General features: G+C 41.4%; 1 protein-coding gene across 2 annotated transcripts in view; it reads right to left on the bottom strand.

The window, feature by feature from the left end:
- Nucleotides 1–9,723, bottom strand: part of SATB2 (SATB homeobox 2) — a 107,295-nt gene extending 97,572 nt beyond the window's left edge. Inside the window, exon 1 of one of the 2 annotated variants that reach the window (XM_008931116.4) lies at nucleotides 9,551–9,723. In XM_008931116.4, coding sequence (XP_008929364.2) covers nucleotides 9,551–9,722 — 172 coding nt within the window. In that variant the 5' untranslated portion in view covers nucleotide 9,723. The remainder of the gene's footprint in view (nucleotides 1–9,550) is intronic. The other variant, XM_018071935.2, reaches the window with a different exon arrangement.
- Between the last annotated feature and the right edge of the window lie 6,137 nt (nucleotides 9,724–15,860).

The following is a 15,860-nucleotide window of genomic DNA, read 5'->3' on the forward strand; positions in this document are numbered from 1 at the left end:
AGAGAGACACCCAGCCAGAATAACCAAGTAGCTCAGTGGATGGGAGCAGGACACATAGACCCACTTCTCTCAAACACAGCTTGAATTTAAACCTTCACTGGTACTCTCTGAGTGGGTTTCCAGTGAGCAGGATAGTAGGCAAAAGGAGGTCACTAATAGCATTGTCTTTTGCTCATCCTTTTCCATTCCATTTCATTAAATGTAGCCATTTAATCTGCTGCAGACCCCCGATGACAAACAATGCAGGAGGGCAGACTGCCCTTGTAAAATTCGACCAGTAGGAAAGGACGCAAACATCAAATGCAGTTGCTGATTGACAGCTTCATTTTTATTCCAATAAGGACCAGGAGAATTAAAGCCAGGTCCCTTCTAAAATGCTCACGTACAGCACTGAAAAACCCTCTGAACTGATCCTTTGCTGTCACTGCCAGAAGGATCTTACCTGAAGAGATGATCAGACACAGAACAGGGATCAGCGTGTTCGCCTCTCATTTTGTTTTTTAAAACCAGGGAACACTTTCTGTTTAACCCCTTTAGATTTTCTACCCTTACTTTGTTAGGTTCTCAGTTTAAAAACAAACTGGTTTTCATGCTTAGCTTGTCTACGTGGTTAAAGGGGACTGAGAACTACTGCCTTACACCATGAGCCTGCAAGAGTTCCTGCAGCCAGCACCTTTGCTCTCCACATGCTCAAACCAATTCCCGGTCACACGTGCAGCGAGATCCAGACCGGGGCCCTGAAGATAAACAGATTTCAGGCAGATCGACCAGCAGAAAGAGCTCTGCTTTCTCCCCAGCAGCACAGCCATTATAAATGCTGCATAGGGAACCTACACTCAAGGCAAAACACAGATTCTAAAGGTTGTACTTCCTAAGAAGCAGAAGCCAATCTGAGGGATGTGCCCTACCTCTGTTAGGTTAAAGAATGAAGCAGTTGGGGGTGGGCTCAGCTTTGTGCCCCAGTGGGGAACACAGATGGGGCAAGGCAATCTGCAGCTGGAACAAAAAGCCAAGTTCCTTATGCCACTGGGTTAAAACGTAGCTTCCCTTATCTAGAGTAGGGAATGGAAAAAAAAAAATTCAGCAGACAAGAATGTCTAAAAAACTTTTTAAAAAAAAGGAAAAAAAATGGGGGAAAAAAAAGCTACGCTAACATGTTTACCAGCACCAGGTTTCTCTCTGCTCATACTACTGAATGCTTAAATATTAGCTTGTTAGCTAAGAGACTGTTACCTGCACCTCTTTTTCCTTCTCTGGACAAGGAAGACCTACTCTAATCTAATTTATTCCCATTTTAAAATACTGCACTGCTTCATTATCAGATTCATTAAAAAAAAAAAAAGAAAACAAATTTTTATTTTTAATTAAACTAATAAATAATCATTTCTCAATTTTCCTTCAAGAATACCAGTAGTTCTTGGGCTTGTGAGTTTACCTGAAAAGTTGGGAAAGGAGACAAGAAACATCTGAATTTATCATATGCTGATGCTGGTCTGCGTTTTTAATTGAGTACACACAGGCCTTTCAGAGTGAACTTGTTTTTTACTTTACCCCAAACTGCTGTAACGGTTGCAATGACATAAAAGAGTCTGTGGCTCCATTTCCCCAGCATTTTTTCATTAGTTTATACAACTGGCAGAATATATGAAAATCTTTCCCTGAAGAGTGCAAAGCTTCAAGAAACTTCTGTCCTGCGGTGTTACCTTTCTGCACACAGCCTGCGACATAAAGTGGATGGACGGCACTAAAGAATGCAGCCCTCATCAAACCAAAGCACAGATTTGCTGTTACAGCCTGAGCAACACTGCTCAGCAACAAAGAGGGAGACGGGAACAAAAGATTCAATGATTTCTACCCATAGCACAGTCCGAGTGTGATCCATTATGACCGTGGAACAAGCAAATGACACACACGCCACTGCAACAAGTTCATTGGAGCCCGCGGAGCTGTCACCAAAACATAAAACACTTCAAAGCACTTGACCTCGAAGTCCCATTGCAGGTATGTGGGGTCTCACAGAGGGAAGGACAACAAGGTGTCTCACTGGGACAGCCAAAGCCTGCTCTGTCCACTCTGCTCCCCCCTTTCCCCTCTGCCTCCTCTCCTGCTTACGAGCCGTGCTCAGTCACACACCACAAATGAGACGGAAAGCGGCTGTCACAAGTGCTGAGCTGTTTGGGACTACCTTTACTTACCCTCCTTTAAGCTGTTCAAACACTAATAAATTACCCATTTACTTATACTACCCAGATGTTTGCCATCTAGAAAAATAGATTGTTATTTGTAGAAGGTTTTCTCCCATCACAAGAATCCTGTAAATAATATATTGGGATCAGAACGCCAATACCACATGCTAACTTTTACACGCCAGCATGGGGAGGTGGCAAGGAAGATAAGGAAAGAGAGACACTTCCTGACCACTGGTCAGAAGTTAAGAACTTTCACAGTGAGCTTATCAAAATATAAAGTATTCGCTAGAGTTCATGTTGTTGGGCTAACGAGGCTAATTAAAATAACAGCACAAATGGAGAACTGGGATGACAAATAACGTGAAAGATTAATCTCTTAACTGAATTTTGAGATTTTGTTTCCATATATATATACTTTTATATAAATATGTATTTGTGTGCATGTATATGTATAATATGTGTTTCTATATTAAACTATAAATACATTTCATATATATAAACCAAAGTAAAACTTAAAATATATTCAATTTATATATATATAAATATGACTTTCTAACATTTCTTTACATGCCACATTTGCCATAAAAAAAGCCACACTAATTTTAGCAAACCCTACAAATATAAGGAGCCTCATTCTCTGCTTCTTCTTTTATTTTTTTATGTAAGGTTTCTTAAGAGTTCCAAGGAACGCTTAAAGAGAACTCTAGGGCTTTAATTGAAATGGCATGAGATGCTGAACCTTTAACAACAGTGTCTTTCAAACCCTATGTCCATTATGCACTGAAATGCCTATCAAAAACCACAAAGAATGAAGAGGTTTTCAATATTCTCATTAAATTCTGACTTTCTCTCATGGTTCCTGTTAATTGAATTTCATTTACAGTTGTCATGAAGTTTTGTAGGGTAGACAAAACAGTGATTTGCTGGTAAATGTCTGTAAACAGGGAGGGAAATAAATATTTGAGAAGTACTCAGTCCTCTTTCTTGAAACATGAAGGAGAAAGACAAAGAATACAATTCAAGCAACGAACAGTTCAAGAAGCAGCAGATTTTACAAGGAGAACTTTGATCTGGATGGCTGAGTATCGCTGCAAGAAATCCAGCCTGCTTAGCAATCCCAGACAAGTTGTCATGGAATTGCATGTCAGAGTTTACTGTAAGATGTCGGTTTTAGTCGTACCCCTCACACTTATTACTGTTAAATGATTTGATTTGGGCCATTTACAATGGCACCTGCAAAACTGGAGAGAAGAAAGTCTAATTTACCCATTAAAAGTGTCCCCAGTAGAAGCAAGGGGGATAAAGGGGATTATTACTCAAGGTAAGGAGATGTTAATTAGAGATGGAGTAAGACCAAACTGCTGAAAAGAGGTGCGAAGAGGGCTGGGTGAGTTTCTTTCATTTGTTTTGGGGTGTTTTGTTTTAAGAGGCATTGGTTTAGCAGGCTGAGAATACTCCTGGCAAAGGAGTTTGAGCACAGAGAAATACAACAGCTTTACATGGATTGAAAACTCCGTTAGGTAAGACCACTACACTACCTCTGTTAAAATGAAAAAAGTAGCAGCAAAGAGTGACAGAGTCAGGAAGTGACCCAACATTTAGCTTGTTGATCGCTGCATTGTCTTGTTATTTAAATCATTATATTACTAGTGCCTCTCCTATTCATTAAAGTCACTATAATACTTACTAGGAGGCCTTTGATCACATAAAAAAAGGAGCCACGACTCAGGCATACAAATGACACTGGCACTTGGTTGAGGGGTCAGATGAACCCAGATTATAGCACCCTTGTAATTTATTGTATATTATTCACAGGAAAAACCTGAGCTTAGGTTTCCTCTCATTTTTTCCATACTGCTACCTTGCACTTGAGTTGAAAATAGCATACCTGATCTTCCCAGCTACAGTAAACTTGACTGTATACATCAAGCACAGTTCAGCAGGGTTTCACTACACTTTTACTGTACCTTTCTTGTACACAAATATAAAACCAGCTTGTGCATGTGTGTTCAATACAGCCCCCAGCTGGTATGTTCTGCCTTTACCTTCAGTTGGAAGCTATTGTGGTTCTGGAGTCAGCACAGATGGGAATATTTCACAGGATCTTTCCCTACTAATCATCTGCTCAGGTCCTTCCAGTTGTCCCAGAGCCCTACCCTCTTGTACCAGCTTAGGCAAATCCATTCCCTCATCGGTATTTACACCCTTCAAATATTTGTACACATGGTTATAATCCCCTAAGGGGCAAGATGGCCATGCTGCTCTCACGAAGGCTAGTCTGAGTGGAGCCCAGCATTCCAGCTGCTGCATTCTTACACACAGCAGCCTGGAGTTCGGACCGATTTGCTAAACAGCATCATGTCACACAGATCTGGTCCATGCTTTGAATTAACACTAAAACTCAGGCTACAAGTCCAAGGAGCCTCCAGTTAACAGCAGAGAGTTGGGTTGAGCTCACGTATTTAAGCCCTTGAAGAAAATGAACACACTTGCAGTCTGGGTTGCTTCCTGCCCCAGCCATGTGCACTATGGATCCAAAGCTCTTATGTGTCTGTGCTTTGGTTTCCTTCCTCTACAGTCAGGAGAGCCACCTTTCTCTCTTGCTGCAGCTCACTGCAAGGACACCTCCACCACTGCTGCAGAACACAGTGCTCTGCAGAAGCACCAAAACCAAGCTGTCCCCTGACTGCAAGCAATATCAGAGCTTCACAAGCAAGGCAACTGAAGTAGGACCATTAGTCCTGAGATACATTTCTGGTGTCATGAAATTTGGGCAGAGGTACCCCCTCAGCTACCCTGGCCAGGCACTGACCAGCAGCAACAAAATTCTCCTCTTTCCCACTCCAGTGATGCAAGGCTGACAGGGCTGAGCTGTCTGATCTGAGCTTACTAAACCACAATCCCCACAGAGTATGACTCTCGTCCCTGTGCACTATCGCAATTCCACATGGCAAGGCAAGATACTTAAACTTTTGTCATTTCTTGTTCTTCTACACCTTCCCCACCAACCACTGCCAGCCTCTCCTTCCAGCCCTCCACTCTGACCCACAGCTGTTTGCAGCCACAAGTCTTCCCTCTCTGTAGTCCGTACACAGCACTAGAAGAAACTGGGCACATGAAGAGAGGCCTCCAAGACGCTGCCTTGGAGCAGTGACAATAACAGACACTGCCTCTTGCAATGGCTCTGCTCAAGGCAATACATTGCTTAAGAACCCTGGCTTGGCAATCTCTACAGTGGCAGGGATGGGAAAGATCTAATGTTTCCCTTGCTCTGTGTTAACTTCCTTCCACTGTTTTCTCCTTCCTTCTGCTCCACTTGGCATCTGAGCACCATTTCACTCTCCTCTAGGCCCCTTTCCTCGTTGTGGCTACACACAGCAACTAACTCAAGCAACTATCTTGTCAGTACCCCACTAAAGCTGCCCCCAGGCAGCAAACAGGGCAGGCACCCCACGCTGCCCTGCCAACACATCCAGCTGAAGGACCTGGGAGAAGGCAATCCACATTTCAACAGTCCATTCACCTTGGATAACTTCTGCAGACAACGCATACCAGTCTGTGTACACACTCACAACAGCTAACAAGGAACTGGTCAAAAGAAAAAACATGTATCCACAAGAAAGTACACTATTTTCTTTGTCATGTGGGTTTTAAGAAAGTAGACACTAAAAGCATCAAACTAGCTCTGCCCTTCTTTCACCCCGCACTGAGGAGGGAATCAGCTTTCACAGCAGGTCCCAAAGCTGCAGGACTGTACACAGGGTACACTAGATTTTGGTTACTTTCATACTACTTTGGTCCTAGCACTCAGCACTCTGTACCTCCTACGAGTTCCCTTCTCTTGCACAGACCAGTTAGAATAGCTCACTCATGGAAAAAAAAAAATTTTCATCCAGGCATGGAAATTTTAATAAACTACATATAGAACAGGTGCCCCTTTAAAGCATGACTCTTTTCCTCTCTGAAAGGCACATGTAGCAGGTTCCCTACTGTCAGGTGTAGACTCAAGTGATGAAAGAAAAATACATAAATGTTTATTAAACCTTTGTTGCCATTCACACCACCAACTTTCACATCCCAGTGCCAAGCTGTTAACGAATTCCCATGCTGTTCCACAAGATATTTCACAGCTCCTGTCAGAAAAGGGAAGTTTCACGAGGGCAGCACTCACTGGAAAAGTCTCTGCTCCCACCACCATCAACAAAAAACATTCACAACCAGCTGTTTGTGGAATAAATGTGTCCTGGCCAAACTGTGTGGGAATAAAGAGCTTCTTACAGTGAGGCATGGGCCACCTTCATGTAAACCTCGTGATACATATTTGTCTCAAGATTGTTTATGCTAAAGCTTATGTATTTACCTAATGACCAGGAATAAAAATTATCCATGGTCAGCCAAGTGACCACAAGCCAGTACGTGATGCTCAGGCCAGGTGGCAGCTGTGTGTGCACAGATTACAGCTCATATGTTCGGACACAGCGTCACCTCCTCGGAGAACTCTGCAGCTCCAGGCTGCAGCCCTGGCCAGCAGCCCCATGGCAGTGTCTCTTTGGGCACACAGACCCCTCAGGGAGGCAACATGCCACCTACCACTCTGTGCCATGTTCCCTTTCTAGTAGCCAGGCTCTGCTGTGCAGCCAGGCATCGCGAGGCAGGGCCCTGCATGCCGGGCACGCACCGCCTGCTCGAGCCTCGGTAGCTCTGCAGGACTGCCATGGTGAAACACAGCAAAGGTTGCGTGAAGTTGTACAGCAGTTCTCTCTACTGCCACAGTTCCTCTTTCCCCCCAGCCTGGAAGACTCTGTTCTAAAAAGAACAGGTGAAGGCACAGTGTTTCTCACAAGATGAAATGAAATTGCTGCTCCTCTCAGAGTCATCCAAAAGAAGAGGGGGGCGAAATGAAACACTTTCCCAACTCAAAAGGTGATAATTACGACATACTATGTTACAGCTTTTACAATACCAAAGCTTTGATAAACTCATTTACTTTGTCTCTGGAGGACATGGGGACACCTACTCACGTCACCATTTTGCATGGCATGTTGCTCAAAGCTTTGAAAAATGCACCTGAAGATCTTCAGCTTCTCATACAGATCCTGTAATTCAGCTGATCATGAAGAAGAACTAAGTGACCGTTTATTAATGTGTATTGCTAATGGAAATCAATCCCAAGCGCTAGAATAGAAGCAGACTTTTCTTCCTACAGCCAGAATGAATAAAGCAAACAGCTTTATTTTTCTTCCGTTTTTAATATCAGAAAATTGTGTTCCCTTAATAAGTCCTTATAGCAGCAATTTAGCAGTATGCTTCTGTCAACTCTAGTTAACAGATTAGAACCCAATATTCTATTAATTTTCAAATTAAACAAAACAATCTCAGAAATCTATTGGCACTCTGTCTCTGTCTGTACCTCATCCCTCAGCTTACAGACAGCTAGCAAAGAGGCAAGATGCTACAGAACATGCTGCATACTTCAGCTTCATATAATAAAATCAGCATGGCCAGCAGTATTTGCTCAGGATGTCTAAAAGACTTTGGTGGATTGGTCCTTCCGTGTGAAGGTAAATAACCTGACCAAGAGATTTGTTAGCTATGGATCTTTAAGACATTTATATATATATGTATACATATATGCCATCTGATATTGTCTAGTGGAAGGTAATTGCTGCCTCAAAGATGAAAATATTGAAGTATTTTCTTTTAGACTAATTATAACAATTAGATATTTTATTTTCTAGTCAGGTTATTTGAGCAATACGTCAAGGGAGAGATCAGTAGCTGAACCCGCTCATTGTCAAAGCCTGTAGTTCAAAAACGCAGTGGCCATTTCCTCCCTGCACAGTGACTGATTTCCTTCGTGAGCCAATCTGTCTCTCCTCCTCACTATTCTCACAACAGAGAGATGCTGCAAAAGCAAGGTTCCCCCCAGTGAGATGCTGAGCCAGTGTGGATCACTGCACTGCATGGCATGCCTCCATGGAGCAGGTTTTCTGCAATGCCCATTCCCCTCCGTAAGTGCCAAGAATCAAATTTTGGCCACCTAATGCAGCATGTTCCACATGTTAGCTCGCAACATGTTGAGCAACTGTGTTAACTGAGATGGATAGTGCTGTCAAACAGAAAGCTGGCTCACCAGGATGGAAACAGTGGGATACGCTGACCTTTTACATTCAGAAAAAAAAGAGTTCCTAAGATGACACGAAACATTTAATATTAAAAACCAAAACAACTACCTTCTTGCAGAGCTTTTATTACCATATTATGTAAATAAACACATGTTCATGAGCTTTGCCTGTATAAAGAACCTGAGCCTCTCTCACAGAGCAGAGTCTGACAGAGGAAATGAATCACTATCACCCTGCTTGGAAAGAAGTTTGTACAAGGAGTCCATGCTATTAACCACTGCCTGGAACTCCTGGATTCAACACCACCAATGTTCCCTCTGTTCCCACGTTCAAATACCCAGCTATACAAAATAACTAAAACCAACGGACAAAATCCAAATCCCCAGGCAAAGTTGCTATTAAACTACTCTAAATGTGCACAGGTTTTATTGGTGATATGGAGATGAAACAAACCTAAAGGTTTCTCATCCAAAAGAATAAGCACTGAAATAACCTGTTTAGTATTAAAAAGCCTCTTGAAATGCAAGGTTCATTCTGAAAAGATTTCTCCCAGCCCACCACCTCCTGCCCATCTCCCTCAAGATTAGGATTTTCAGTTTGTTTTTTTTCAAGCTGATATTTTGGGTAGGGAAGGAAAGCTTTGTTTATTTTAGGATTTTGCTGCTAACAGAGAATCATCTCTAAGTGGAAGGAACTGTAGAGCTTTACACAGAGCTTTGTAGCAATATAGCAGGTAAGTGAAAAAAGAGAAATTAGCCCGCACATTTAGCCCTACAACTATTTGCCATAAAGAAAGCATGTATACATATGTAACCATTCTTTAACAAGGTATAATTTAAAAAATGAAAGGCTACAATACTCTGTTCAAAATAGCCCTGCGACAAAGAAGAACACTGGATACCATCTAGCTGTACACCTACAGGTTCTACCCAGTTCTTCTGGGCTGACTTCCTGGGAGCAGTGACCTGCCTTGTGGTACAGAACAAGTGTGTCTGAATATGCTGACTGATCATTATCACCATATTGCACGCTTCAGCAAGATCTACCTAGTGCTTTCTAGGCAGGTTAACAAGGTAGGGCTTGTTGTACACCTAGTTTAAGATTAAACAATTAACACACTGATATAACCACTTCCAAGATTTGCCACTAATTTTCTTGCTTTCTCCTTACATTGAACAACCTCAAGTGCTGTCTTCTGCAGTGCAGAGGAGGGGGGAAAAGAACTTTACTGAATACCTTGTGCCTGAGCTGCAGAACTGTGGGAATACCCCAGAGCCAGGAGCGCTGTCTCCACCAGCTGGCTAAAGAGCACATCTTTGCGAACCAGAACGAACTCAGCATGCTCTTCTCGATTATCGTATTCAAGAGAGGCGTCCGACTGCTCCACCACACAAAAGACGGGAATCATCAAACCTGGATGGGAAAAAAACCCCAAAAACAACAAAGCATCAATAAGAGAGGAACAAGAAGTGTGTCATACATCTCTGATTAAAGCTGTAAATTAAAACACCTCCTAGAAGGCTCATCATAAGTGGAAATCTGCCTTTCTTCCCCGTGGGATAGCTTTTGTTTTCTTTCCAAGGGAAATACTGAAGTCTCATCACTTGACTCATTTAAAAACCACACTAAAAGCTCAAGAGAATACAGTTCAGGAACAGAATCAGAGTCAGCATTAGGATGAACACGATTTCCTAATAAGATTTTTTCAACATAGCAGAAGTTTTCTACAGTTCCATGGATGTCTCTATTCTTTCAGGTCAGAGCTTCTCCACTTTCAGCCATACAAAAACCCAACACACAAATGCTGCTTCTGCTTCTCTCTACACAGCAAACGCATGGAGGAATCAGCAGAGGCAGGTCCCCTTGGGGGACACTGAGGTCTGTGTGCATTTTTAGACCATGGCCAGTCTTCTCACTGTACATGGAAAATATTCTCCCATTTATTTTGCTGAAAATTATAACCTTGTGTTGGCAGCTGATGGTTACACAGACCTGGAGAGACCCGTGGCTGTCCTCTTGCTGCATGCATGAAGAGAGTGAGAACGGCTCTCTTCGAAAGAGCATCAAGGATGAGGAGGAACCACAGAAGTGGAAAACTCAGGGGGTGGTCTGGATTTAATTTTGTTCTGTTTTATTGTAAATTTACTTTTGTGGTTACAGGATCAAGTCATCTATGGCAATAAATTGTGGGGCACAAACTTAAAGGGATTCAATACAACAGGCAGTAGAGAAATATGCCAATTTGCAGGGAACAACCCTACAGTGCATGCACAGAGGGAAGAGGGAACAGACAGAAAACCTACAGAACTGCACAACCATTTCCATCACCTGCTACAGGCCCGGCTGTAGTCAGGGTGCCAAAGGAAAAACCATTGCCTGCAGTCACAGAAATTTATTAATCGGTTACAACTTCTTAGTCCCTAGATAAACTAGGAAATACTGGGGCAGAGACCAACCTCAGCCTATAGCAGTTTTCCAGATGTGTCGCCCAAGGCTCATAATACCACCAGAAAGCTCTCCTCTAAATCTTATTTTTCAGAATGAAACATAACCATTTCCAGTAGAAAATAACTACAAAAAAAATATCTCTATATGTTTATGAAAGACCGGACACAAATCACTGTATTCTTGGACCAGGCATTTCTTTAGGGGAAAAAGAAGAGAAAGCCACATTTCAGGTCTCCTGCATGAAGTTCATTAAATATCTTTGAGATATTCTACTATCTGTAGCGTCAGTATCTACAAACCAATAGTTACATACCCCTTCAGAGGAGTCATCCTGCCCTGAAATAAATACAGTCACACCAACAACTGCTAAGGGACTTAAATACTCCTTGTCTTGAATTTCCAGAGACTAAATTACTTTAAAAGATATTTTAGATACACAATTCTCACTTTGTGAGAGGCCCACAACAGGAGTTACAGGCTACGATATCCAGTTGATGTGTTTTAGTTATTTGTTTTGAAACACATCCTGAAGTAATTTGCAAGAAGGTTACAGCATCACACAGATACTGCTCCCTCTTCACTGCTTGATTCTGGGTTAAATTGATGCATTTTGCAAGTTCAAGCAGCCAAATTCTAACACACCGTGCTAAAAAAAGTCTCAGTGAAAAAAAATCTCCAGGTGCTTTCCTGAAAAGACAGCACATGGCTGATCACATTCCACTGAAATCAGTGACAAAATTTCTCTTCCTATCAAAGGTTAAAACTTGAATTCTATTTGTTCATAAACCATTTAACTAGCTAAAACAAAACTAAGTCTCTTTAAGTGACAAACTTCCAGTCCTGTCGAACATACAGGCTGTCACAGCACTTTTGATGGGGCTATTAATGTCTTGGCAAAAGATTAGGATAATTGGCCAAATGCTGAGGCTGTAATATCAGTTGTGTAAATTACAATTTGGCAAGACAGGAAAAGTGATGAAGCAAACTGATGAGAGGGAGGCCATAGTGTTTTTTATCCTCCTGCTGGATGCTTTCCTTGTCAAACAACAGCCTCTCCTTTTCAGCACAGAAGTTGCACCTGTTCCCCGCTCTCGTCCCTTGCTGTCTGAGTACAAACAGGATCTCAAAAGCTAGAACTGATGCCATTCACGATATCACTTTATGGATGGCACAAAGGACCCTCAGGACCCCTGCCCACGATGATTTTCCTGCCCCATCCTGCTGTCCATGCTTGCAGGGACCCTGCTACAGAAACAGCATATGAAAAAAAAATCTCTGAACTCAGGGACTCAGTGACCCAGTGTAACTGATGATAAACTGCTATTAGTATCTTAAAAGCAGAGAGCAAAGGGCAGGTTACCACATCTGTCATTGCTAACCCATTCTCATGCCTCTCACTATGGCATCTGGAATCTTAATACCAATTTTATTTTAGTAAAAAACAACAGTAATCCAACCTATTTCCAAGTAAATATTACTCCAAGGAAGTTTCAACCGCTTTGCCCTCTATTTTGCATTGGAGAGTTAAACTGTCATGTCTCCAATGGACTTTTTACCCCAAGCTTCTCGGTTACCTGACGTTATCTGAAAATAAATTAACATACTTTCAGTATGTTGGAATCAGAAGGAAAAATACCTGCAGTCAGAGGTCAACATGCTCTTTACACACTGATACACACCATGCCTCACTCCTACATGCATATGTTACACCTCCAGCTCACTACAGGGCCCTTAGAGAAGAGCTATACAAGTTAGTCATTGCTCACTGTCATTCCAGTTGAAGAACCTAGAGCAATACTCAGAGAGCAGGAGACCGAGCATCCATAATGAAGTCTCACATGCAGTGCTACTGCAGTGCAAGCCAGCCTTACTCATAAATCCTGAAACTCCTCAGCTCTTTCCCTAACGACCGATCAGCCAGAGCTCCTGTCATGCTCTCTTGCCCATGCACATGCACAGAAAGGGCTGAGGTTCCCTCGGCACTGAAACTGTGTGCACTCGCTCTCCCAGCTCCAGAAAGATGCTGCAGTGAGTGATGCTGTACAGCTCATGGTGGATGACACACGGCATGGATTTTCACACATGGAGAAAAACGGGGGTAATCTGAGGGCTAAAAAAGGAAACAGTTTGTTTCCTTAAAGGATGAACACAACGTTGGTATGCACACAAAACATTACCAGCAATCTCAAATCATAAAAAAGACTTTTTCTCCTTGATTTTGATTCACTTAACTGACTTAGAAGCAGCTCTTTCATACTTCTCACAGAGCTTTGACCCCATATAGATGGCATCTGCATAAAATGTCAGGGGAGTGTAAACTAAGACCTACATAAAGGCTTTTATAAGAACATCCATACACAGTAAGAATTACATATAACCCATGAAAGAGACCCCTGAAAAACTGTTCTCACTATGACCCGGAAGATCAGAATGGTTAGTAGTGACCAGTACATTTATATAACATATATATTTAAAACAAATCAGAGACGAAATTTAAGCTCCACTGCTGCTTTCATGGAAAAGCTGCAATGTACAGAAAAGACTTTGTAAACACAGCTTTTTTGCTAAGACTCTTCTAAGGGTCAGAGAAATCAAGAAGAAATTAAATATGTATCAGAGACCAGCGTCCAAATACACATTTTCTCCTCCTTGTCCATTTTAATCTATAGTTTTATTTCACTGGGGAGCAATCAATTCTTTAAAATGAAGGAAAGAGAAATAGGTATTTAATTCAAGAAGTGAAAACCTGGGAGACTCTGCTGCATAAAGCATTCATTTTTCCAAAAACAACCTTAAAGCCAGTTAAAAGTATTATCAAACTGCAGTCATACAGCTCCCTGGAAAACATTTTCATTTTTAAGACTTCCAGGTAAAAGCTGCGAATTTCTAATGACCAACTAGAAGGATGAGAGAGAACAGATATTAAGAAGTCCTGCACTGTTTCTTTTGTTCATTTGCAAATCATACTTTGTGCAGTACATGCTTTAAACAAGTAATAAATGTGATATTATTGGCACTAAACTTCTATGTATTGTCCACTTCCACATAACCATCGTAGACTTGGCAATCACAACAAAGAAGAAAAGGACACAGAAAGCTGAGGAGCAGGTTGCTCTTTCAGCCACCCACCTCTCCAGCCATTAAACAGAGAGCAGTGCTTGCATGTCCTAATAAGTATAAAATTAAGATCAACCAACAAGAAGAGACACCAATAAAATTTGTCTTTTTAGATTAAAATCTCTTTCCATCAGCACAGTTTTGAGGCCCATCTAGGTGTTATTTAATTTAATATAATATAATTTGAACAATTTCCAAACATCAGTTTGATTAATTTCAACAGCATGGTGTTACAGTAAGATTTACTGTACAGGGGTTGTCCAGCAGGGAATTAATAAAGAAGCCAGTTCTTTGCCCTGAGTAACAGGAGGTTTTAAGACTTCCCAGCTTTCTAGTGGGAATACTTCACAGCACAAGCATGTTTTCTTCTGGGAGCAAAACCCACCAAAATTATTAAAAACTGAGATCAAATGGTGGTGTCAAACCCAAAGGAAATCATTCTACAGTGGAGAGATTTTTATCAAATGAAGAAAGTGGAAAATAAAGTTTTTGTTGTTGCTGTTGTGCTTTGGATTTTTAGATTTTGTTTGTTGGCTGGGTTTTTGTTGTTTTGGGTTTTTTTTTTTTAAACAGAACACAGACACACACACAGACAGAGTAATCTCCCATGAAGACAAAGCAAATTTCTATGGTTTGTAATTCAGAAACCAGGACATCTTCTTTAAAATTCATAAACTACTGAAAACTCTTCATTAGGGTATGCAGAAAACGTTTTCCCTAGCAGAGATTGTAACATGGGCCGTTCTCTAAGCTGGTCTTTCCAATACAGAGAAGAGAAGAGAAAAGGAAAAAGAAGAAATGTAGACAACAGCAAGAGCAGAATTCACAAATATTTATTCCCATGCACATCTCAAAACACTGAATTACAGGCAACTTCAGCTGGACTTCTAAGATCAGACCCTTACCCTGTGACAGAGACAAGGAAGCCCAAATAGCAAAGTATAGATTGTCTTGAGGAAATTATCTAGATAAAGATCCCATATATTTAACAATAAAGCATGCTTTCACAACTGGCAGTAACCACAGGAAGGAATCACACTACAAGCATTTCCTAAACCTGCTTCTGTTTTTTTCTTTAGGAGAGAGACCTTTATCCAGCAAAGGCAGCGAAGGGAAAGCAGCCCACTTATTTATTTCTCTTTGCATTGCAATAGAGCTGACCTTACATAAACCAGTCTGGTATTTAACTGTCTTTCCCTTTCTTTTAAACAAATTCAAAAAATGAACCTAAACTGAGAAAACTGCTTTAAAAGGCAGGAATCGGCATCCATGAGGAACAGGAGAGGTTTGCCAGTTCTCCTTTTCACATACTACAGCTCTAATTGAAAAGGCAGAAACCAATTAAGTTTGAGAGCTTTCAGTTACAGAAGTACGTGAATTTCTGCAGCAAAGGCACCATCCTGCATCCTAGTGCAACATAAATCCATAATTTCCTTTCTGAGAAACTTAACACTACCACCAAGTTAAAAAAAAAAAAAAAGAAAAAAAAAGGAAAGAAAATTAAAAGGGAAGCTTTAAAGCTTCAGTGTGTCACTTCAGAACGGTGCAAACTGCAAATACTGAAGTGATCAGAAGTTAAAACCTAGTGCTCATGCTAATAACCAGGAGTTTTCTATTCAAGACTCAACTAGCTGAACAAACATTGAATCACAGAATCATTGTAGTTGGAAAAGACCTTTGAGATCACATGTAACAAGAGAAGATAAATTCATAATTGGAAAAGATCGACTGCATTCCAAAATGAGCTTTTTTGTTCGGTTGGTTGGGTTTTTTTCTAAGAGGAAAGGCATCAAATAGTATTGGAAAAAAAGGGGGTTGTTCCGGTCTCACCACCACTTTTACTTAAACCACAGCGTAGCTGTAGCTGGTGGTGATGTGAGATCTTCCCCAGAAAATCCTGCAGAGTCCAGCTGAGGGCTGCAAATGCAGGAGACAGGCTGAACAGGCACAACTGTACCATTTCCACAGTGCCACACGCATT

This window comes from Manacus vitellinus, unplaced genomic scaffold, assembly GCF_001715985.3.
Source record: "Manacus vitellinus isolate BGI_N305 unplaced genomic scaffold, ASM171598v3 scaffold_20_pilon, whole genome shotgun sequence".
NCBI classification, from domain to species: domain Eukaryota; kingdom Metazoa; phylum Chordata; class Aves; order Passeriformes; family Pipridae; genus Manacus; species Manacus vitellinus.